This window comes from Carassius carassius, chromosome 21, assembly GCF_963082965.1.
Source record: "Carassius carassius chromosome 21, fCarCar2.1, whole genome shotgun sequence".
Taxonomy (NCBI): Eukaryota; Metazoa; Chordata; class Actinopteri; order Cypriniformes; family Cyprinidae; genus Carassius; species Carassius carassius.
Window position 1 is genome coordinate 1,784,395 of NC_081775.1, and position 24,466 is coordinate 1,808,860.

General features: G+C 36.2%; 1 protein-coding gene and 1 long non-coding RNA gene across 3 annotated transcripts in view; one reads left to right on the forward strand and one right to left on the reverse strand.

Moving 5' to 3' along the window:
* LOC132097345 (uncharacterized) overlaps nt 1-24,466 on the reverse strand; it is a 433,761-nt gene that overhangs the window by 373,456 nt on the left and 35,839 nt on the right. The gene's annotated exons all lie outside the window — the stretch shown is intronic.
* Nucleotides 633-7,156, forward strand: LOC132097341 (toll-like receptor 9). 2 transcript variants are annotated; one of them, XM_059502985.1, is made up of 3 exons: nt 633-1,206; nt 3,330-3,411; nt 3,712-7,156. In XM_059502985.1, the coding sequence occupies exons 1-3, from the start codon at nt 1,160-1,162 to the stop codon at nt 6,907-6,909; spliced, it is 3,327 nt and encodes a 1,108-aa protein (XP_059358968.1). In that variant the 5' UTR covers nt 633-1,159; the 3' UTR covers nt 6,910-7,156. The 2 variants fall into 2 exon arrangements, with proteins under 2 accessions (XP_059358968.1, XP_059358969.1); XM_059502986.1 differs by lacking the exon at nt 3,330-3,411.

Here is a 24,466-nt window from a genome sequence, read left to right on the forward strand (position 1 = left end):
GCAACACTGGACATGAGTGGTGTCGCAGCGTGACCACAACAGCTTGAAATTGTCTAATTTGGCACAGACTCCCTGCTGCACTAATAGTAGTAAGGCTTTTCTCTGTAATACATATCCTTACTCCTCTTCAAAAATTGCTTTGGATACATTTTATGTTCATTGAAATCCACACCCCTTCCCCAACTGTTACACCCCTGTTTGCACCTACATGTCAACTAGCAGTATTTAGAGTATTAGTAGACCGTCTACTTAATGTCTTCTTAAACTATATTTTGATTGGTCCACAACACACTGACTATGAGAAACTTTAAAAGTATATTTCAATGTATTCTACTAATCCTAAACCTAACCTAACAGTCTACTCTGAGAGTTAGTGGACATGTAGTTGCAAATGAATGAGAATTAGTTGACGTAGTTGCAAAGTTACTTATAGTTAGTATAAAGTGGACTATCGAGATACAGTGTTAACCTTTATTTTTTATTTGTATTTATTTATTTATTCTTAAATGCATAGTATGATGATATAAAAATACTTTTTTTTAATACAGTACTTTTTTGAGGGGTGTGCTTGATGTAATATGCATAAAATCAAAAAAAAAAAAAAAAAGATTTTGATATGTGGGTAAAATATGCTTCATGTATTGTGATATTGACCAGTAGATATTTGTGATAGCTAATGGCTTTGAGTGTGTTTTTGTTCAGGTGTTTGGTGGAAGCTGGATATGAATATAACACAGATATTCATCCTGAACCTGCTATTCTGGAACAGAAGTTAAACAAAGCACCCATAAAACACCAACTGCTATAATTATGCAATAAAAGGAGAAACCACACAACCAACAATTCTGGTTCTGTGCTAGAGAAAAAAATATATAGTTTGGGCTATAGCCCTGACAGCCCTGTGCTATCCACTCCTCAAAATCGCTTGTCATTTAATCCATTTCTCTTTTTTCAGTAACTAATCTTAATCCAAGAATAGCTATTACTACTCCATTTTGTCACCATTTCTGAACATCTGTTCCTCGACTATGTGCGTGTGTGTGGGAGATTGACTTTCACATACTGCAGATTTTTCTTTCACTTCCATGAAAAGGTGCACATTGTTAATATAAATACTTAGACCTAGCATTTCATTTAGTATCTTGGCTTTCCCTGGTGAATGCAAAATATACACAGTGTTGTGGAGTTTTGGACTGCAAACCTTTGGTAAGTGATTTTATTTGTGTGTGTGTCTGTATCTGTGTGTGTGTGTGTGTTTTAAATATTTTTTAAATAATGGAAAAATGCAACAAAGAACTTGCAGCATCACATATTCAATACTATGTAAAAGAAACCCTGTGAAATAATAATAACAAATATTCAAAATGAATTTATTTGCAATTATGCTATATAATGTACAACCCGAATTCCGGAAAAGTTGGGACGTTTTTTAAATTTTAATAAAACGAAAACTAAAAGACTTTCAAATCACATGAGCCAATATTTTATTCACAATAGAACATAGATAACATAGCAAATGTTTAAACTGAGAAAGTTTACAATTTTATGCACAAAATGAGCTCATTTCAATTTTGATTTCTGATACACGTCTCAAAATAGTTGGGACGGGGCATGTTTACCATGGTGTAGCATCTCCTTTTCTTTTCAAAACAGTTTAAAGACGTCTGGGCATTGAGGTTATGAGTTGCTGGAGTTTTGCTGTTGGAATTTGGTCCCATTCTTGCCTTATATAGATTTCCAGCTGCTGAAGAGTTCGTGGTCGTCTTTGACGTTTTTTTTGTTTAATGATGCGCCAAATGTTCTCTATAGGTGAAAAATCTGGACTGCAGGCAGGCCAGGTTAGCACCCGGACTCTTCTACGACGAAGCCATGCTGTTGTTATAGCTGCAGTATGTGGTTTTGCATTGTCCTGCTGAAATAAACAAGGCCTTCCCTGAAATAGACGTTGTTTGGAGGGAAGCATATGTTGCTCTTAAACCTTTATATACCTTTCAGCATTCACAGAGCCTTCCAAAACATGCAAGCTGCCCATACCGTATGCACTTATGCACCCCCATACCATCAGAGATGCTGGCTTTTGAACTGAACGCTGATAACATGCTGGAAGGTCTCGCTCCTCTTTAGCCCGGAGGACACGGCGTCCGTGATTTCCAACAAGAATGTCAAATTTGGACTCGTCTGACAATAAAACACTATTCCACTTTGAAATAGTCCATTTTAAATGAGCCTTGGCCCACAGGACACGACGGCGCTTCTGGACCATGTTCACATATGGCTTCCTTTTTGCATGATATAGCTTTAGTTGGCATCTGCTGATGGCACGGCGGATTGTGTTTACTGACAGTGGTTTCTGAAAGTATTCCTGGGCCCATTTAGTAATGTCATTGACACAATCATGCCGATGAGTGATGCAGTGTCGTCTGAGAGCCCGAAGACCACGGGCATCCAATAAAGGGCTCCGGCCTTGTCCCTTACGCACAGAGATTTCTCCAGTTTCTCTGAATCTTTTGATGATGTTATGCACTGTAGATGATGAGATTTGCAAAGCCTTTGCAATTTGACGTTGAGGAACATTGTTTTTAAAGTTTTCCACAATTTTTTTACGCAGTCTTTCACAGATTGGAGAGCCTCTGCCCATCTTTACTTCCGAGAGACTCTGCTTCTCTAAGACAAAGCTTTTATAGCTAATCATGTTACAGACCTGATATCAATTAACTTAATTAATCACTAGATGTTCTCCCAGCTGAATCTTTTCAAAACTGATTGCTTTTTTAGCCATTTGTTGCCCCCGTGCCAACTTTTTTGAGACCTGTAGCAGGCATTACATTTTAAATGAGCTAATTAAGTGGATAAAAGTGTAAAATTTCTCTGTTTAAACATTTGCTACGTTATCTAATGTTCTATTGTGAATAAAATATTGGCTCATGTGATTTGAAATTCCTTTAGTTTTCATTTTATTAAAATTTAAAAAACGTCCCAACTTTTACGGAATTCGGGTTGTATATATGGTTGTATTGTCTTATTTACCTAACACTTTTGACTAACGCTACAGCCCATGCAGTGGTGTATAAAGTACCTGAAAGCCATACTCAATTGAAAGTACAGAGAAAATTAGCCTGTGTTTTACTCACCCTTAAGGAATCCTAGGAATATCTGAATTTCCTCTTTCAGACAAACATATTCAGAGTTATATTCAAAATTGTCCTATTCGTTCAAATCTGTATAATCATAGTGAATGGTACCCCTGTTTCTGAACCAGGAAAAAAAAGTGTATACATCAATCTTAAAACCACAACTCAATCATCCTCAGTTGTTTATGTGTTTTTTAGGAGTCTAACTTGCAAACGCCAGACCACTGATTCATCAAACCTGCTTTCCTATAGTCTGTGTTCTTCTGACTTCTATTTTGTAGTAAGTAACAAATATGCTTCAGGAAAATGTATTGGAGCAAGAGTAGTATACATTTTAATTAGGAAATGTAGTGGAGTAAAAGTAGTAAAGTTTACTGAAATATAAATACTCAAGTAATAGAAATAGAAATACTTAAGTAAAGTACAGACACTCCCAAAATTGCATTACACCACTGAGCCCATGTAATGTACTTTGCAGTTCTCAAAGGTTTGTGAATATAGCATATTAAAAAGTAAAAGTAAATTTAACTTATATAGCTGATTGTTTATTTTACTAATGTTCTTGTTCTCTTATCTCTAGGCCATGTTTGGACACATGTTTTATCTGGCTTTCATACTGAATCAGTTTCATCTTTTTGCAACTTTACATCCTGAATTCTATCCATGTGAAATTCACACTACCAAGGATGGACACATAAATGTGGATTGTCAGCGCAGACGTCTTGCTAACGTCCCTAAATTCACATCCCTCTCTGTTATATCACTCAACTTAAATGAAAACCATATACACCACATTAAAGGTACCACATTTTCTGGATTATCAAATCTCAAGCATCTCAGTTTAATGTGGAACTGTGTACCAGATCATCTTAAGGAGCTGAGATGGCCTTCATGCAGCCTGAAAATTGACCCTAATGCATTTAGCGGACTTAAAAACCTATCTTCCCTGCAGTTAGCAGGGAACAGCTTGAAGACCATTCCTCCTCTACCAACGCAGCTTGAGATTCTGGGACTGGAATTTAATCACATCTTTCATATCGTTGAGCCTCTAGGTACACGGCTACTAAAACAACTCCTGCTAAACAAGAATTGTTTCTACGCCAACCCATGTTATCAGTCTTACTTTATCGACCAACGTGTGTTTCAAGATCTACCTGAGCTTCTGAACCTTACACTGAGTTACAACAATGTGACCATTGTTCCCCCATATCTTCCACTTTCACTAGAAAGTCTAGACTTGGGAGAGAACAAGATCACGTATATCAATAAAGAGTCCTTTGCAAATCTTACAAATCTGCGACAACTTAACCTAGGGTGGAATTGCCAAAGGTGTGACCATGCTTCTGAGCCCTGTTTCCCATGCCCTAACAACCAGTCTTTGTATCTGCACCCGGATGCATTTTTGGATCAAAGGGACACTCTAATTAGTTTAAGCCTGCGAGGCAATTCACTGCATACAATTCCTCAGCATCTCTTTGTACGACTCCACAAGCTCCAAGTGTTAGATTTATCAGACAACTTTTTAGCCTACGCCATCCAGAATGGCACCTTTTATGAAGAGCTCCAAAATGTTGTGTCCCTCAGTCTTCTTTATAACTATGAACCCCTGAAATCCTTTTCTGAGTTGATTCTGTCACCATCCATAGAGAAGATGACAGCTCTACGAGAGTTGTACCTTAGTGGACTATTCTTCAGAGAACTGTCAAACCACAGCCTTGCACCTCTGATTAAACTGCCAAGACTTGAGTTCCTAGAGCTACGCATGAATTTCATCTGCTCTGTTAGCATGGATGCTATAAGCCAGCTGAGAACATTAAGGTGGGTGGGCCTTTCCCAAAACATGCTTGCTTTCAGTTCATGCTTTTCAACCTGCACTGCTGAAGACATACCAAACAACTACCAAACCCTTGAAAAACGTGGCAATGGACAGCTTAACTTGCAAACTCAAAAAGTCATCCTACCAAGCTCAGAGCTGAACACTATGCAGGGCTCTGGAGAAGATCAATGTTTTTTTTATTATTCTATGTGGCATTTCAAAAAGCAGATCTGCTCTAAAAACCTGTATTTTGACCTCTCTCAAAACAACATCCCATGGCTGAATGCAAGTACATTTAGAGGTATGGAAAAAGTGGTATGCATAGATCTGTCCTACAATTACATAAGTCAAACGTTAAATGGCCAACAGTTTACAGATTTAAGCAAATTAGCCTACCTGAATATGGCTAACAATCGCATTGACCTGTACTCTGAAAAGGCCTTCCAGGAGATAAGTGGCACACTAAAAGCTCTTGACCTCAGCAAAAACGAATTCCACTTTGTAATGAAGGGTATGGGGCATCGCTTCACATTCCTTTCACACTTAACATCTCTTAAAATATTGAGTCTAGCAAACAATCACATTGGTCTCAGAATCTCTAACATTCTTAATAGTACTTCTCTAAAGTATCTTGATTTCTCTGGAAATCGTTTGGACATAATGTGGGACTCTAGGCGTAACCAATACCTGCATTTCTTTCAGGGTCTTACTAAACTTACACACTTAGACATTTCTGAAAATCAGCTCAAATCATTCCCCCCAGAGGTAATTGTAAACTTGCCTCCAAGCCTCCAGATGCTAAGACTGGACTCCAATGTGCTGAGTTATTTCCCTTGGGGCAACATCTCAGTTCTTGAACAGCTCTGCCACCTGAACCTTAGTTCAAACAGGCTTTCATTCTTACCTAATATTCATTTTGAGCTCCGTCTCGTAAGCCTGGACCTAAGTCACAATCGACTAGTTGTGATCCCAAAGGCTTTCCTTAGTCAGGCAATAAATCTTAAAAACTTAATGCTTAATCACAACCAGCTGAAGGTCCTTGATGTGCAGGCTCTTCCCTTGTCATTCCATACAGGTTATACGTTCTGTCCTGCTGGGCCACATAAAAATAAGTCATCCTGCAAACTCGTGCTGCATGCCAATCCTTTTACTTGTAGTTGCGTTATCTCTGGATTTGCAAAATTTCTCAGAGAAACTAGTTTGGATATCCCACACCTCACCACAGAGGTTCACTGTGGTTATCCAGAGTCATTGGCTGGTGTTAATGTCCTTTCGATAGATCTTCACTCATGCCAGGAGATATTTGGGAGTGTTGCTTTCTTCTGTACTTTATGGTTGACATTGGCAGCAACCAGCATTCCCCTCCTGAAGCATCTCTATGGTTGGGACCTGTGGTACTGCATCCAGATTTTATGGACTGGACACAAGGGACACACTCCAGTTAATGGCGGCAGCATGATGGATAACCAATACGATGCATTTGTGGTCTTTGATACGAGTAATAAGGCAGTCAGGGATTGGATCTACAAGGAAATGGTTGTGAGATTGGAGAACAGAGGGAGATGGCGCTTTCGACTTTGTCTAGAGGAACGTGACTGGTTGCCTGGAGTGTCATGCATAGAGAATCTCCACAAGGCCGTTTACAACAGCAGAAAGACCGTGTTTGTATTGACTAGCCCTAGTGGCTGTTCTCACGAAAGTGGGGTTGTCCGACAAGCCTTCCTCCTTGTTCAGCAGCGCCTTCTAGATGAGAAAGTGGATGTTGCAGTTCTAGTTTTGCTGGACTTTCTCTTTCCAAAATTCAAATACCTTCAGATGAGAAAACGGCTTTGCAAAAAATCTGTTATATCCTGGCCCAAGAACCCACGAGTGCAGCCGCTCTTCTGGAATAATTTACGTGTCGCTCTCGTCTCTGACAATGTTAGAGCCTACAACAAAAATGTCACGGAGAGCTTTTTCTAAAAAAGATGGTGTAATGAGAATGTTATGTTTTATGTAGTCCTGTTATTTCAGGTTTTTGTTTGTTTATTTGTTAGAATGTATGATCATATTATGGGGCCTTTGGAAGTATTGGAAATGTTCAAAGATGTTGAAATACAGAACAGCCTCTGGCAAAATCAATGAATGACCATGATATGACTGAAAGTAAAAAGCTGAAAAATAAAATGATGGACAGACATATCTAAATAAATACTTATTATTTAAGCTATTTATTAATATCACATACAAAGGTTATGTTAATTCATAGTTTAGCTGCCATTGACTTCCTTTTACATGGCACTGCTATATATGTTTGACAAACAAGACAACAGTTTTTGTACATACCAACTGCAAGGGGAGTAAATGTATTATGTTATGTGGGGTGTGTGTGTGTGTGAGTGTCTGAGAGAGAGAGAGAGAGAGAGAGGAACTAATGCACCTGTTGGACCACATACCACACATTCTTCTGAATTTTAAGCATTTGTACACTTTCAGTTTCATGCAATTACGTCAAAAAATAGCGCTGCAGTTTTTAGAGCTTAGAAACTCCTTTCACTTATAAGAAAGCTTCTAAAAATACATTTTAAGACATGACTGTTTGCTGTTTTTGTTGTGATAGTTTATTCAGATTTGTAATATCTGGTTGCAGAGCATATTTTTCCTTTTAATTAATGGAAAATATCTAAAAAGAAAATTGTGTCTGTGTTTGTAGAATTATTGGACCTTCATTTATTATAACTTTTCTAATTGATTTTTATTGTGATTATTTCAGCTGTGATTTTGTGTAGTTCACACATTATAAAGTTCAGCAAATTCACAAAGTAAAGTCACAAAAGAACAATCTCTCAGCAAATAACCTATTCACTGAAGAGTTTCTGTTACAGATTTCTGTAATTTACTGTAATTAATCCCGCCTATCATTAAAACTTGTAATCTACCATACACTGTCATATTGAATCTCCAAAATGCTGTGCAAACAACAGCAACCAAAAAAATCGAATTTTAAATAAGTTTTTTTTTTCTTCCTTAAATTATAAAAAACATGTTAGAATGTACTATAATGAGTATCAATGTTATAAGTAATGAGAGCAAGTATCTTTTATACTAATACTTTTAAAAATAAAATTAGTTATTAAAGCTATTTAACATTACAACCCGTTGTTGTTACTAATTTACACAAAATTAGTTTATCCTAATGGACTTTTTTACTTCCTGCAATCCTGACTTCTTATTTGTCATTGAAACTTGGCCTACTCAGAGGGATATGAGTCTGTTCTCTGAATGTCATGACTGTACAAGTTTTGTTGTCAGATATTAGCAACTGAAGTCTATTTAAGCTTTGAACGTCAGTTGATTATACTCGAACTCGAAGTGGCGTTTTCAGTAATTTATCGTCCACCTAAACTGCACAAAGACTTCCTTAATGAGTTCTCAGACTTTTTAGGGGGAATTATTCCTAATTTTGATTTAGGCTTTTAATTCTAGGTGATTTTAAATTCCATGTGTGCTATCTTAGTGTCCAGCTAATTCTTTGGTCAAATCATTTTTGAGTCTTACTGACTCTTGATCTGGTACAGCTAGTGAATGCCCCCACCCACATTCATTTTCACACTCTTGATCTTTTGTTATCACATGGCATAACTGTTTGTGATTTTGATATAGAGAACCATGTTATTTCTGATCATAAAAAATTGCTAAAAAAATTGAATTACAAAAACTGTAATTCAAAGTCAGAGTTCTGGCTCAGTGATACTACCTGTGATCTACGTCAGATCTGTCGGATGAAAGAAAGCAGCAAGGTCAGCATAATCCAGGTATTTTTCAGATCTTATTGAAAAGAACTGTCTCAGTCCTAGAGCACTTTTTAATACTATAAATGCTCTTGTTAACCCCTCTGTAGGATGATACCCAAATTTGTCTTCCCCTGGAATCTGATCAGAGAAGCATGGGTACTCTATTGGCTTGTTTTGCTGACGTAAAGGCTTTGATGTCCTTAAATTTTCTTCATCTCAATGAAAGCAAAACTGAGTTTGTAGTTTTTGAATCTTCAGAAACTGTTAGTTCCTCTTGTTTGGATTTTGGTCAGCTGTCTCTATTTGTCAAACCATTGGTGAAGAATTTGGGTGTGTTCTTTGATAGCTCTCTTAAATTTGACAAACTGATTAGTTCTGTGGTCATAACTATGTTTTTCCATCTCCGAGTCATAGCCAAGGTAAAACCATTTCTTTCTTTAAGAATTTCGAAAAAGTGATTCATACATTTATTTCAACAAGACTAGACTACTGTAACTCCCTTTATGATGGGATGGTACAGAACGCCGCTGCCAGGCTTCTTACAGGTGTTCGAAAATGAAAGCACATTACTCTAGTTTTAATTTCTCTGCACTGGCTTCCAGTCTGTTACAGAATTGATTTTAAAGTGTTGTTACTGTTTTTTAAATCTTTGAATGTATTAACACCTGAATACCTTTCTGATCTACTCTCCCTTCACAATCTAGTAAGGTCTCTGAGGTCATTCAACCAAAGACTACTAAATGTTCAGAAACTCAAAAGTGATTGTGCTGTAGTCATTGCTGCACTGAAACTTTGGAACAGTCTACCTGTTTACATCAGAACTGCTACTACGGTACATGATTTCAAGGGAAAGCTCAAAACAAATCTATTTTCTTTGGCATTTAGCTAATTTGTGTATGTGACGAGTGGGGCGGGGCCTAGGGATGTGGGAACACGAGTGAGGCCAGTGGAGTGATTGGGACTGCGACCCACCACCGGTCTTGAGTCCCACAGAGGAGATGGAAGGATATAAAACTGGAGCGACGACAGTGAAGGACGAGAGAGGACCAGGCCTGGGCTCTTAGTTGTGTTTTGGTTTTTATTTGCGCGCACCAGTCGTCTGTGAGGGGCTGGTGCGCTGTTTTGTGTTTATTTTGTTATTAAAGTTTCATGTTGATTGTCCGCCGGTTCCCGCCTCCTTCTTGCCGAAGATTACAAAGGTTGTAATTCATTACAGTGTAGTTATTGATTTTGTGTGTGTGTAACCTGTAACCAAAAACCTTTGTTTTTATTGATGGTTTTTGATACATTGTTTATTACCTTGGTAAGCGGTTGTTGTTTTTAATGGTGCTATTTAAATAAAGTTCACATCAACCGAATCGAAGCATGCGCACAGAAAGCAGCTGTTTCTCAGCATGTGAGTACTAAACTAAGTTCTCTTTCACAAAAACACACACAAGTTACAAAAACACAGTTGGTTATATCTGTGAAGTTAAACAACTGTTCTTTGTGTGCTTAATATCCTATTAGTAATAGCTAAACAAAGCTTTGCAAAACCCAGAGGTTTTTCTCACACCTGTAAATTACCTTAAGGTTTTCAACACTGTGCACTTTGTGTCTCGTCACAGCAAGGGGAGCAGGTCCCATGCTGCTAGATGCTGGAACTACATCACCCAGAGACAATCAATCAATCAATACAAACATCTTTCTCTATAGACACCAATGAAAAATTTGAAGTGTATTCTGACTAAACATTTCCTTCCCAGGCACATGCCCCTGACCAGCCCTCACCCTTTCACCCGCGATGTCTGTCTCAAGACTAATGACTTTCTTCATATCATTGCTGATTTATGTGTTGAATAACTTGATGACTGTGCAAAGAGGAGCACACTCTGTAGAACCTGTTGACAATTTGCCTGCAAAATTGTTACTTTTATGTTATTCTGTAATGTCTCACAGGTCAAGGAAAAGAATACAGGTCTGAAGGTAATGGTTTGCTGACAGATCTTCTTGCTGTGGTGAAAACTCCTCATATTAAATATTGATAATGGCTGCCTAAGGGCATTTACTAGCCTGTTGTGTCATTAGAGATCACATTTTAGATGAAAGAAGCCATACAGTTAATAAGCAAAAGAAAATGAAATGAATATTAGATAGACAGAGACCTGTAGCACAGTTGTTCAGTGATGACATTTATAGAAGAAAACCTAGGCAGAGAGAAGGAAAGAACAAATGTTTACATGTAGATTAGCTGTCAAAACAAATACTGTTATAGAAAGAGCAGTTGGTTAAAATGAGTACAAGAGGACATCGTCTTTAGGTGAGTGTAAGAAAGCGATAGAAAGACAGAGAGATATTGCACTGGTATGCGAGAATGATGAGTCAACATGCCTGTTTCTATTGAGTCCCTCCACAGGAGTTACACAGGAAAAACCAACTAACAGAAGCCACCCAGACTAAAGTCCTCAACACCGTCATCAGCGTGAAGATGAGATCTTTAATGCTGATCCTGCAAACACACAAACAAATCTCACATCGTGCAAAGATGCAATGTATATAGATTGTCATTTTCTTTATAGCATGCAAAATACCCAGATACCACAAGGAACAATGTCTAGCTGTTTGTGTGTGTGTGTGTGTGTGTGTGTTGACTCTCAAAAGTCACTTTTGCTATTCATGCTTTTAACCAGTTACTATAATACATTTTTATTTTTACATTTCTTTGTACAAAATATTTCTTAAAAGTGCATCTTTAAATTGTAAAGAAAGTGTTGATCCAATCCCAGTGGCGTAGCCAGGGGAGGGGCCATGGGGGCACTGGCCCCTCCTGAAAACTGATTGGCCCCCCAGTGTGCCCCCACCCTTCTACTTGTCTGTCACTCACAAATTCAAATCATAATCTTTCAGTTTAGTAAATAACTCATGATTGCGTCGCAATGCTTCTCAACGAGGACCAAGAATGGCGAGCTGCTGTTTTCCAACGAAAAAAAAGCACACGGTAAGTTGATCTATTTTATATAGCTTATGTTTTTCGATTAGCGAGTTGTTGCAGTGCAACAAGTGTTTGGTACTAACGTTAACGTCTTTCGGTGAGACAGACCAGGTTCGATGACGATGTTATCTCCTAGAGCAGACCAAGATGCTAATCATTATATTTACTATGCTCCTCTGATGCTGAATGTAAAAGGGGTTTACTGCGTTACGATTTACTAATTTTTCGGCCGAACGCGCCGATATAAGTTAGGCAACAACGCAATTTAAAGCAATGGTTTAAAAAATTATAATTGCAATTCTAATAAAGTCATTATTGAATCATGCATTCGATTAGCGACTTTTTTCACTTAAGTGAGGTGACGAAACAAATCGTATGATGTTTATCTAACGCTCCACACTTGAGACTTTTTTTACTGGTCAATTTTGAGATTTGGGGCTGTTTGTCTTCAATAACATGTCTTCTTTCAGACTTGTGGTGAAAAAAAATTCCAAAATACACATATAGGTCTTTATTTTACTACACCTTTAGTCTATTTGCGTCTGTAGATTTCTCATAAATTCAGTTGGCGTTCTAAATCACCATGGTGCTCCGCGATTGCGGTCAGCACCCTGGAAAAAAATCGCAGAATTTTACTTTTTTTAAATGAAGCAGATACATAAACCCATTATAAGCCACATTTTACATAGAAAATGAACTACATCCACTGTATTTAGTCTGCAGGACAGTGGTTTTGTTGTTGTTTATTTGTTTGGTCAGTATTAACAGTTGTTTGGCTAAAATAAATTGTATGTAATTTCTATAACTTGATGTTTACTTGCTATACAATATATTGTAGTTTTCTTGAATTTTGTGTCAATCAAAGTAAATAAAATGAGTCTCAAATTCGGCGTGTACTGTGTTTTCACAGAAGTTATTGACAAAAAATCATTTGATGACACCCAGAAACATTCTCAAATAAAAAAATCATACATAAATATTTAATGCATGATTAAATAGCAAAATCAGTAACTAATGCTAAAATAACACTGGACTAATTAAGCTATTCTAAACTGTTTCTATAGGATCCACATATTTTACATGTTAAACTAAAGATACCTTTTTGAACAAGTAGCTATCTAACAAAGTATGGATATATGATATTTTTAAATCAATATGCTCAAGATTAATTAGCCTTGACATAAGTAGATTTTGTTTATTCATCAATGCAAATTTACTGCAACTGCTGCTATGCAAATTGAATGGGATGTGGATAATAAATAAAAACAATTTATTATATTAAATTTATATTAGTTATATGAATTCATTAATTGTGTATTTATTTCTATGAATTATTAACGTTATTCTGTTTTTATATAAATAAGGCTATTATAAATAAATTCTATTATTATTACTATTTGTGAGTTGTACACTGTTCATACATTGGATTCTTTTATTTATTACAGTTTTTCTTTCACATTTGTAAAGTGAAAAGTTAATACAAATTGTATTTGATTGTTTTGATTTAGAGCAGTGAATAACTGCTATTAAAATATAATAGGGTATCACTGTTTATTACTGATTTTATAGGTTACTGAACTCTTGAAATGATTTGGATATACAGTTCAAACAACACAAGATTGGCCCCTCTGTATTAATCGTGGCCCCTCTTGTGCCCCCCAGTTGAAAAAATCCTAGAATCGCCCCTGTCCAATCCAGGAAACTTGCAAGGAGTTCATGCAAAAAAAAAAAAAAGAAAGAAAGAAAGAAAAAAAAGAAGAATGGATTCAGTAAAGGAATGTCTGCTGCTGAGAGTCTAGTAGTGACCACTAGGGGACGCCACTAGTTCCCATCAGAATAACCCCAAACAGGGTTGAGAGAGAGAATTCACAGAAAGTCCATTTGCAAAATCATCGACCTCAAACTTGTCATTAATTGCTATTTCATTTTCAATTAGATGATTATATATATAACATTTTTTTCTACTTCCAGCTTTTATTACATAATTATGAACAAGACTGCACAGACACAAAGCATATTAGCAAAGAGATACAACAACAGGATCACTTGAAAAAAAAAAAGAAAAGAAAAAAAAGTTGCCTACTGTTTTCTAAATGTACTTAGTTAGCTGTTTATTTTAATGAAGTGTCTGATCATGTCAGTAGGGCATAATTATTTTGGTAGCAAATATACTGTACCTACAAGCAAATGCGTGGTAACACAAGGTACTTAACTGAAGTGTAAGTACATGGTAACAAATAAGAAACACAACTGCACTTAAGAGCACATAAATGGGAAAACTATTTTAAATGCGTGTGCCATGCATAATTAATGCGTTATGATGACTAGTATAATTATGTCATGACACAGACTGTGGTTACATTAGTCCAACATGACATATTGTCAAATCTTATGATTTTTCATTGATGTCAATTTTGTTTTATTCTAACAGTATTTTAATCAGTTTGATGATAGATCAGTACTAAAATTATAGTAACAGTCCGAAATTATTTTGCTTAATATATGAGTGTAGGAGCGCACTTCCAAAAAAAAAAAAAAGTAATTCTGCACCCTAGGCAACTGCCTATGTTGCCTATGTCACGGGAAAATGAACATGCTGCATTGTCAAATTAGTAATGCTTAAATGCATGAGTGAGGCACTGGCACAACCACTTATTTTTTTATATATATAAAAGTTTAAATAACTTACATCCTGGGCAGTGGGGCAACTGTCGTGCCCGGTGTTGTCATATGTGTTACAGTTCTGTGTCGTTATTTTCTTGGACTTAGTTTTGTTTTCATGGACTTGACATTGTTTTTCCTTCAGCCACATGTCTTCCTTTGTTCAGTTTTCCCACCACTCTTTAGTTGTAATGGTAATTAATTTAATCTACTCAGGTGTTCATCATTATTGCCCTTATTTGTCTTGTATTTAAGTTGCAGTTCAGACGGGGAGCTTCCGCCTGTTGCGAGAACGGAGCCTGTGACGACAGCGCCCACTAACACCCGGAGCTGAAGCCCCTATGGGAGTCTGACCAGGGGTGTGAGCCGGCAACAGACGTCCCTGTGGGAATTTTAGTGGACATTGATTCTAGGGAGGACTGGCTCATTGACTGGGACATGGAAATACAGCATTCCACCCTACCCCACCCTGATATCGCTACACTCTCTTCATCGTCACTGGTTCTAGCCAGCACTGAGACTGATTCTTCACCCGATATGAACTGTGAATTATTATCTGTGATCCCAGCCAACCTCTCCAAACTCTCCTGTCTCCACTACTACTAGTCCTCAAGCCCTTCCTTAGCTTGATGCCTGCAGCCCTTTTTCTTCCCTTGTGCCTTGCAAGGACGTAAAGCCTCACGTCATGCAGTCACTAGCCTCAACAAAGTACAAAAAAAAAAAAAAAACTACAATAACAACTCCTGACACTTGTTAAAAGCAATTTTATGCAGGCCTATACAATTTAATAATAGGTTATAATTTATGCATTCTTTTTTTTTTATATATATATACCAAAACTTATTCAATCATTATTTTTTTTAGGGATGACATCACGCACACCATTTTATCAGTAAAAGGCCAGCTGGATGGGAACAGGCTGTTGACAGCAGTTTTCACAATTTTTAAAAAATATATATATTTATTTATTTAATAAATAAATAAATTACGTATAGGCAAGACAAGTTTATTTATATAGCACATATCGTACACAATGGTAATTCAAAGTACTTTACATAAAAGAAAGTAAAATAATCATAAAAAACTAAAATAATAATAATCACAAAAATAAAACAAGGATTTGAACTTTGAAAATGTTTTAAAAATGTATTTAAAATGACTTTAAGAAAGTGCAATAATTTCAGGTTGCGTAAAATACAGTGCAATTCATAAAATACAGTCTGGACATCGCACAGTGCCCATTCAATATATGCACAGCTAAACAGATGAGTTTACATGCATGCAAGGACAAAAAAACATGTTAGTTTTCTCAGACACTAGATTTAATTTTACCTAATATCTAAATGATTCATAGACAACTAGTGAGAAGCAGTTCAAAGAATCAGTCTCTCTAAACTCATCCTTTCTGTGAGCTCTCACTGCTGTGATTGGTCAGACGGCGCAGTCCTATGTGATTGGTCCAGAGCCTTAGAGAGCTCTCTCTATGGCTCTGGATTGGTCTACCTCGTACAGCGCATGTCAGAAATGGAACGCCTATTGCCATGACAGAATGACAGCCCTGGAGACTTGTCAACACAGTAACTTACCAACTCTGAGTCTGATGATGAAACGGCTGAAGTGGCTGATCGACGAGACTGAATCACAAGGATGACAGGAGCAGGATGTTTCTCAGTGGTGAGTGTCAAGGGTACTCTCACAGGGTAGGATATAGCATCTTCTCAACATGATGTTAATCACATGGACATTTTACTGTTTGTGGGCAGGCATTATGCAAATGTGTTACTTTGTGACATAGAGCCGTAACAGAATAAGATGTGAATTTCTGACGACTTGTTTAGGCGATTGCGAGCCGACTTTTATTAATTTTTTTTTGATCAACAATAACTTTATTTATCGTGTGCTGTTGGCTTCACAACTCTGCTTAGTTAGTTTACATTCACATACAGCTACATGACACACTGCATGAAAGGTAATATTCAAAAAGGCATAATAGGGGCACTTAAACAATGTTTGAAGAACTGTACATACTGGTGTATGTACCTATTAGTTAACGTACAGAATAAGTTATGCAGTACTCAATATGGTGGTATAAACATGGACCAAGTTACTTATTGAGTAGTTGATGGTAAGTGCCATTGCAGTTAACTCAGTTTAACAACACTGATTCTCTTAACTAATTCGTCCAATGGGGATTTTTGATGACGTACATGGCTAATAATTGTTTGTGTAGACAGATTTTGGAATTATACAGTAGCTATCAGTATCATATTTACACTTGCAACTCCTGATTGTCATGCGTCTAAATCCCTATTTAAAAGGGCTGTGCATGCTAAGTATTAACACTATGCAGTGCTGCACAGTTACTGCCGTGTTCCCAAACTGCATTTACACTTACTGTACCAACAACTACTCAATAAGTACCTTGGTCCATGTTTATCCTCCCAACTTGATGTAAAAATCAGTAATGTGTCTTATTAGTTACAATATACGGATACTGTAAGGATGTGACTGTTTGTAACCACTTGTCCATATGTACAGTAAAGTATCTAATTAGTTACCATGACCTTTATTACTCACACTTGTCTGTATGTACAAACTAATTACCATGCATGTACGACTGTTAAAGTATAATTTCTAAAAAAATAAGTGAAAAAAGAAAATGATCAAGGGCACAAGAAGAGGAGCAAAATAAATATCAATATAGGGATAAAAATCACTCATTAACGGATGTGTATTACCCACGATGTTTATGTACTAGCCTGTGCTGTTTATGTAGCTACACTGACACCATGGAATGTTCTTGCTTGAGTTATCTGCTTATTTAGTTGTACTTTATTTTCTTTAAAATAAATGTAAGCTTCTGTAATGTTGTTTTAATATCAGTTATATTACTGCTTGCTTTTAATTTACCAAGAAGTGTCTTAATGTATTTTGAAAAAGACCAAGACTACGACTATAATCTTTAAGATTACTTACAACAGAACAGTAGCGAATTTTATGGATAACCTATATTTTTTGAACCTAGGAGAGGAGGTTATTTTGACATTACTACGACAATCTGCTACTTCTGAATCAGTTACTGTTAGTTTGTTTAAATGCTGTGTTTTGCGTGTCGTGTGTGTGTGTGTGTGTTTGTGTGTGTGTGTGAGAGAGAGAGAGAGAGACAGGGTCACACAGTGGAGTCAGTCTTAACCGTTCGTGTCTTGTGTACTGTACATACGAACACAGAGCTTCATTACTACACTGTAAAAAGTGAAACATTGGATCAACTTAATAAAATTGAAGTAACCATTCACAATAAAGATTTTACATTAACCTAATGTTCAGAAACCATTCAGTTCAAACTAATTTTCTGCATTTCATGCAAACTCTTTTCTTAATTTGGTGTAAATCAATATTTTAAATTGGTTTAAATAAAAAAAAAAAGGTTTTTAAGAGACTTGATCTGAAATATGTATTCATTGCAATATAAAAGGCTTCACAATTGACATAACTGAAAAAAAAAATTAAATTCTCTCTCTCAAAAAAAATAAAATATATATATATATACACATATTAAATGAGTCAGATCAAACATTCGTTAAAAAATTTATTAAATCTTGTATGAAAATCACTGTTTTTAAGATACACTTTTTTTGGCAAAACAAACATTGACTGAGACAGAGATCAAGTGATCAGTTAATTTCAAGCTGAATTTCATATATAACAGTATTAAAATGTGATTATATCAAATAAGAACAAATAAGAACAGGAATAAGCACAAATACCTAAAAACAATTAGTCTGCTTCTCTCAGGAATTAACATTTTTGGCAGAAATAAATGTAAATCAAATACAAAACAGATATTGTCACATCCAGTAAACAACAAACAACTACTGAACTATTATTACAATGTAGTGGAGACTGGGGTGAAAGCATTTCTGCCATCCTTTGTGTTTGTGTGTGTTTTCATCAAAGCACTGAAATGGAGGCTGTCAGTCAGCCATTGACTAAGCAAAAGAGTAGAGGCGACATATTTTGGGGGTCATTTTTTTGTGTCCAGTTCCATTAAAACATTCTGAAAAAACTCAAGTAAATTTCAGTTCTTTTGGATACTCAAGGTTTAGCAGATATGTCAATCCAAATACCATTGCTTCAGCAGCTGTGGTTTAGGGCATGTTCCTGAGGACCTCTGTGGACTCAATGAGAACCCTGGTGTCTGTGTCACTGATGAAGACGGCCATTGTTTGCTCCAGTCCTTCACCTGGCATATCCTGGCGAGACAATACATAGTAATGAATAAAGAGCGCTGATCACACCCAGTTGAGTGTGTGAGAGACACTCCTGCTTATTCTACATTTCCTGAACTGAGTGAGTGTGTAACCCCTGTTGTGTGAGCATAAATGACTACACCACTGCTTGTTATGCATTTCATAAGCTGCATGTATGAGAAAGACCCTGTTATGTGTGTGCCAGTGTTTATATGACATCCCTGCTTGAGAGAGAGAGAGAGAGAGAGAGAGAGAGAATAAACAGTTGAAAAGCAAATTCAACAAATTCCATTGCTAGCCAGCTATAATTTCACAGACTAGACGATGAAAATAAAGTTAGTCAAAACAGTAGAGGCAAAACTTTAAATTAAATTGCAGCCAAGGATAGTGAATAGACTTCTAAGGATAGCCTGAGCTAAAACAGGAGAAGCTTACTGTCAAATGTGTGAGACACCAGTTGTGTGTGTGCCTGCTTGTGTATGAGAGACTACTGCTTGCACAGCTCGTTCTGAACCAAGCATGTAGCCAAATACCAATGTCCTCCCTGAAACATAATTGTCATGAATCAACTTTGTGACATGCTGACACGTGTGTGTTTTAAACTCTCTCTCTCTGTGTGTGTGTGTGTGTGTGTGTGTGGGATAAAAAAATTTGAATATAGTCAAAAAGTTCATAAATTTCAATAATTCAAGGTAAAAAGTGAAAACTTGTATATTACATTGATCCATTACATAAAGTGAAATATTTCAAGTAAAATTTGTGTAAATCTTGATGGTTGCGGCTTTCAGACAATCAAAACCCTAATTTCAGTATCTCAGAAAATTAAAATATTATATAGAACCAATAAAAACAAGGATTTGTAATACAGAAATGTATGCCTTAAGAAAGTATGTTCATGTTCATCTCATCAGTGATTGGTTGGAACACTATTTTGGCTTTGAGTGGTTGGTAGCACTGTTGTGGTCGACTGTTTTTGTGTTAAGATCTCGGATCCTAGGCTGCCTATAGACACGTATTTTTTGACAGCCTGCTTATGGGGTGTGCAGCTAGCGGATCGTGAGGATGAATATGATAATTTATGTTTGGGCCTGCAATCGCTGATAAAACCCTTTAAAAACAACCTGGACATCCATAACACTTCAGCTGTGCCACATGCAGATTGCCTCCATATAACACCACACTGATGCAGCAATTCATGTAAAAGGATTCATGTAAAAGGAAAAGAACCGATTCACCAAAGTAGATGATTAAACATTTAAGAACTGATTCCCTCCTTGCGTTGATGTCCACGACCTGATCAAAATGCATCCATTAAAATTAGAAATATTGGGAGATGACAGTGCTATAACATTTCTCTCAAAAAGGTTGGAAATTAAAATAGACTTAATAGAGGATTTTAACTGTAATAAGATGATTGACAGGCCAGTTTACGGTGACGCAATGCACACCACAGATCTGTCTATTAAAGATGACAAAGTAGTATGTCCCAAAGCTTGCATACTCTTTTGCTACACACTCGAAAGTATATACTTTTTCCTCCACAAAAAGAGTACTTTTAGGGCATAGTATAAGTAACGTTAGGCGAATTGGGACGAAGCATATGTATTCATTTCCCTCAACCCTGAATCAGTGTAATCAGTATAGTACGGAGCCCCGCACGTCACCTGTAGGAGAAAAAAATCAATCTGTAACGACGGTTTTGCAATCCGTCCCCTCAGGGACTGAACTGTTCCCTCAGTTTAACAAATCATGCGCACACTTTCGCAATCCGTTCTCTCGGATTCGTAAACTGTACTCACGGATTCATGCAGCAAGCTCCTACGTGTTAGCATACAGTTTTATTGAATATTATTATGTGGTATAGGTTTACAGCAAAGTTTCTTAAGTGACTCACTATCAAGTGTAGTACGAGCTGAAATGTAACGATTTAAGAAAGATGTGCATCAAAATCTTGTTTAATTTGTGATAATCTTTTGATTATTATTGTACAATTACCCTGGCATTGTGACTGACACTGGAGTATTTTTTTCCTCTTTTGTAAGTTGTTTTGGATAAAAGCTTCTTATGCATAACCTGTATAATAATATATAATAATTATAAAAATAAAAAGAAAGTTATTTTGTATAATTTGAATTTATAGGCTAAATAAATGAGTACACTTAAGACAGTAAAAATGTTTGTCATAAAATAATTCATGAATGCTTTATTTTTAAATAACCTTTGACAGTTTTGAAAAGGCTTGTGTACAATTCTTTCTTAACATTAACACTTATTTTTGTGATTTTATTATACTAAGCTCCACCCATTAATAAATAATTAGGCCAAAAATAGCATTGCATTCAGTTAGAGAGAAAAGGAATGAAAACATAAGCGGCATATTATTTGTTTTGTATTGCTTCTTACCCTCATTTTCTTCTTTTTAGCGTTTTTTTTTAGGCCATCAAACGCAGACGGCTGTGTCTTCTATTGCTGATTAATGTAAAATAAACACTAAAAAGAAGACTATTTTGTGAATGCTGATCATGGTCTCATTGGATACTATAATAAATAATGTTTAATAAACCGAAATGAATCTGCCGGTGGGGGCGGAGGCACAAATGCGTCAGTTTACAAATCCGTGGGAACGGATTGCGAAAGCGTGCGCAAATCATGAATTCGTGGGTACAGATTCAAAAACCGAGGGGTACGGTTTACCAAATCTGAGCGCACGGATTGGAAATTCGTGGGCACGGTTTGTTAATCCATGGGCAGGATTTATTAAACAGAGGGAACAGTTTATGAATTCGTGAGTACGGTTTATAAACGGAGGGGACGGATTGCAAAACCGTCGCCACAGATACATTTTTTTCTCCTACAGGTGACGTGCGGGGCTCCGTAGTATTGAATGTAATGCACGAATCACCTACTGAGCCCAACCCCTTCCCCCCCATGGCAAATACAACTTACCAGTCAGCGAAGACAGACAAAATAGACAACCAAACCTGGCACCAGGATTTAATCCTACCAAGCAACAGCTTTCCTAAAATTCAAATCCAAACATTAATCCGTTTTAGTTTTACAGTTTCAAAGTGTAAATTCATGTTCCTCACATTCATTTCCACCTTCGCAAATTTAAAACATAAGAAATATAAAATTGTCGTTCTGGCATTGAGCGCCCGGAGCACAGAGACAGTTAGCCTAAACTCTGAGCGGGAAACGTTACATGTCACTGGCATATTGAGGAGAAATCATAGACTGTATAAAAACAGGGAGAAATGCAATATACTCAAGCCTTAGTCATGAATACAACTTTCTTTTTTTTTTTTTTTACAACATTCAGAATTAAAGTAATAATAACTTCCATTCTGCGTGTCTGTTCATTAAAATGATATTATGTATGTTATTCAAGTATTTAAATGCTGAATGAGTTTCCCCATTATATGCTAGATAGGTCGCGCTAGCCTGTATATGCTTATGTTACGGGCACGGTCACTGCCATTAGCTAAGCTAACCTGGCTATCAGTAAAACTGTACCAAGGAAGTCACCTTATAAAAATTATAGCGTGAGTGCTGAAATAAAAGGCAAGGATAACGCAGACGTGCAATTTTGGTTAATTCCTCCCTTACCTGGGCTGAAACATGCCTGCACTCAGCAGCACTACTCTTTGTATTCATAATTTTCTTGCAGCCCATATTATTATTTTCACAAGACCATAATGATAATAACAAATCATCAATTAATAATTAATCATTATTTTACGAAATCATTGTTATTTGTGATCGTGGATGTTTACGGAAGGCTTTAAGACCAAGCGGAATCCTCTGTTCCCGCCTCACAGGGCGCGGGACTCCGCTTCACTGTCTGCGTTTTGACTTCACTGAATCAGATTGAGGCCAATACAACTTATTGATCATGAGCCCAACATTTAGCAAGGCAGGAAAACATACATTCTAAGGGAAGGAAGACGCATTTCATTGAGCTAATGCTGTTAAAGAGAGAGAGAGAGAGAGAGAGAGAGAGAGAGAGAGAGAGAAACTAGTCTAGGGCTATTCTTAAACTTGGAGCTCATTATATTGAAGTACAAATCCAAACACCAGAAACGTTATGCATTTTATGAATAATGAAATGTTATGAAAAGTATGCAATTTATTTATTCACATGCTGTATGGTTGAAATAATATTTTAGTTCACAACTTTAAGTTCCGTTGTTTAAAAAAATGCTTTATTGGCTAATGTTTCATAAACCTTCAGTTGTTATGCTCTAAAATCCATGCCATTATTAATTTCACAGTATTTTTACCACCTTAAGGACTAATCTTTAAAGTCACAATTCTATAATGGTCAAAATTACTCAGGCCAATGGTATTTTTTAATGACATTATTTTATTATTTTTTATTTTATTTTTTTGAATAATTGTAGCCTACATAAATAGGTAAAGCAAAACAAATATTCGGATTGTCCCTTATTTTCCCCTTGTTTTCTTAAAGAATAAACACGTATTTTTTACAAGAATAAACATGATTACATATTAATAATTAATAAAAATAATTTAAGCAATTAAAACCTTTTTTTAAACTTCAATTTAAATACTATTAAACTAACTTTAAATTCTCAAGGAGTTTATAAGTAAAAAAAAAGTTCTAAATGTACTTGTGTTAACAATATAATTAGAACTACAATATAATTAGATTTTTTAAAATGAACAATTCCTGTATAAATTAAATATTTTGAAGCCTACTGACCACGCGCACCTGTCCGTGCGGTCGTCTGCTCAGAGCCTCTGCACACACTCTCCAATGACGATTTTTACGTCACGCCTACCTAGCGGTCCATAGCGGACTCGCGGACGCAGAAAGTTTGACAGAGGCTTTAAGATGCAGGCTTGCATGACCTGACGCGCAACATTTCAGAAAATGTGCGTTCACAAATGTAGCCTTTTGATCCAAATATGGAAAGCACTTTTGAATTTAATAATATGAGGTTCTCTCCAGAGATGTTTTGCCACATTTCTTCAATTAAGGATTGCTACGTAGTGTATGGTGTTTCTATTTGCCTGAACTTATTCAAGTGAGTTGCAATTTTACCTTGAAGGCAATTTACCTAATGGCTGTTGATGACTATTTGAATTGAATTCTGCCAAAGTGCGCGCTTGTATGTGTTCGTTAAATGCTTGCCAGTGCTCATGTCTGAAAATAATATATGAAGAAAAAAAATTCACATAAAAACATTAGGATATTTCATTAGTAGCATAATTTTTTTAAATTGATGTAAAAAATAGAATTTTACACACTGATTTTTTTTAATTCAGCATGTAGTGCGGGCCGCATTTGAATTCGTGACGGGCCGCGGGTTGAGAACCACTGCTTTATATCAAACATTTTTAAATCGTCCACAGCTGAGCATCGCAGGAGGCTGATCTGCTCCAGAGCGCGTGAAGTGAATGTAATGAACAAAGTCATTTTCAGATGCAATGAGAAAAACAAACAAACAAACAAAAAAAAAAACCCTGGATAGACTAGATTAGTCCCAGGCTCTGTTCTGAAGTATAAAATAATTATAATTACTATTAACCAAGAGTAACAAATTTTAACGGATTAATCGCTTATTTTCATTTGCTGATTTTTTTTTATTTTTTTATTTTTTAAACAGCTAAAAAAGTTTGTCAGAGGAAAAAAAATATATGAGTCGTGTATAGGTTTCATTTTAACGGATTAATCACCTATTTTCGTTTGCTGCATGTTTTTTTAAACATGCTAAAAAATAAATCAGAGTTTGTGAGAGGAAAAAATATAAGAAAATATTTTACAACAAATCCTTTAAATTTAACAAATTTATCAGAACAAAACAATAATTAAAAATATATAATTGTAATGGATAAATATA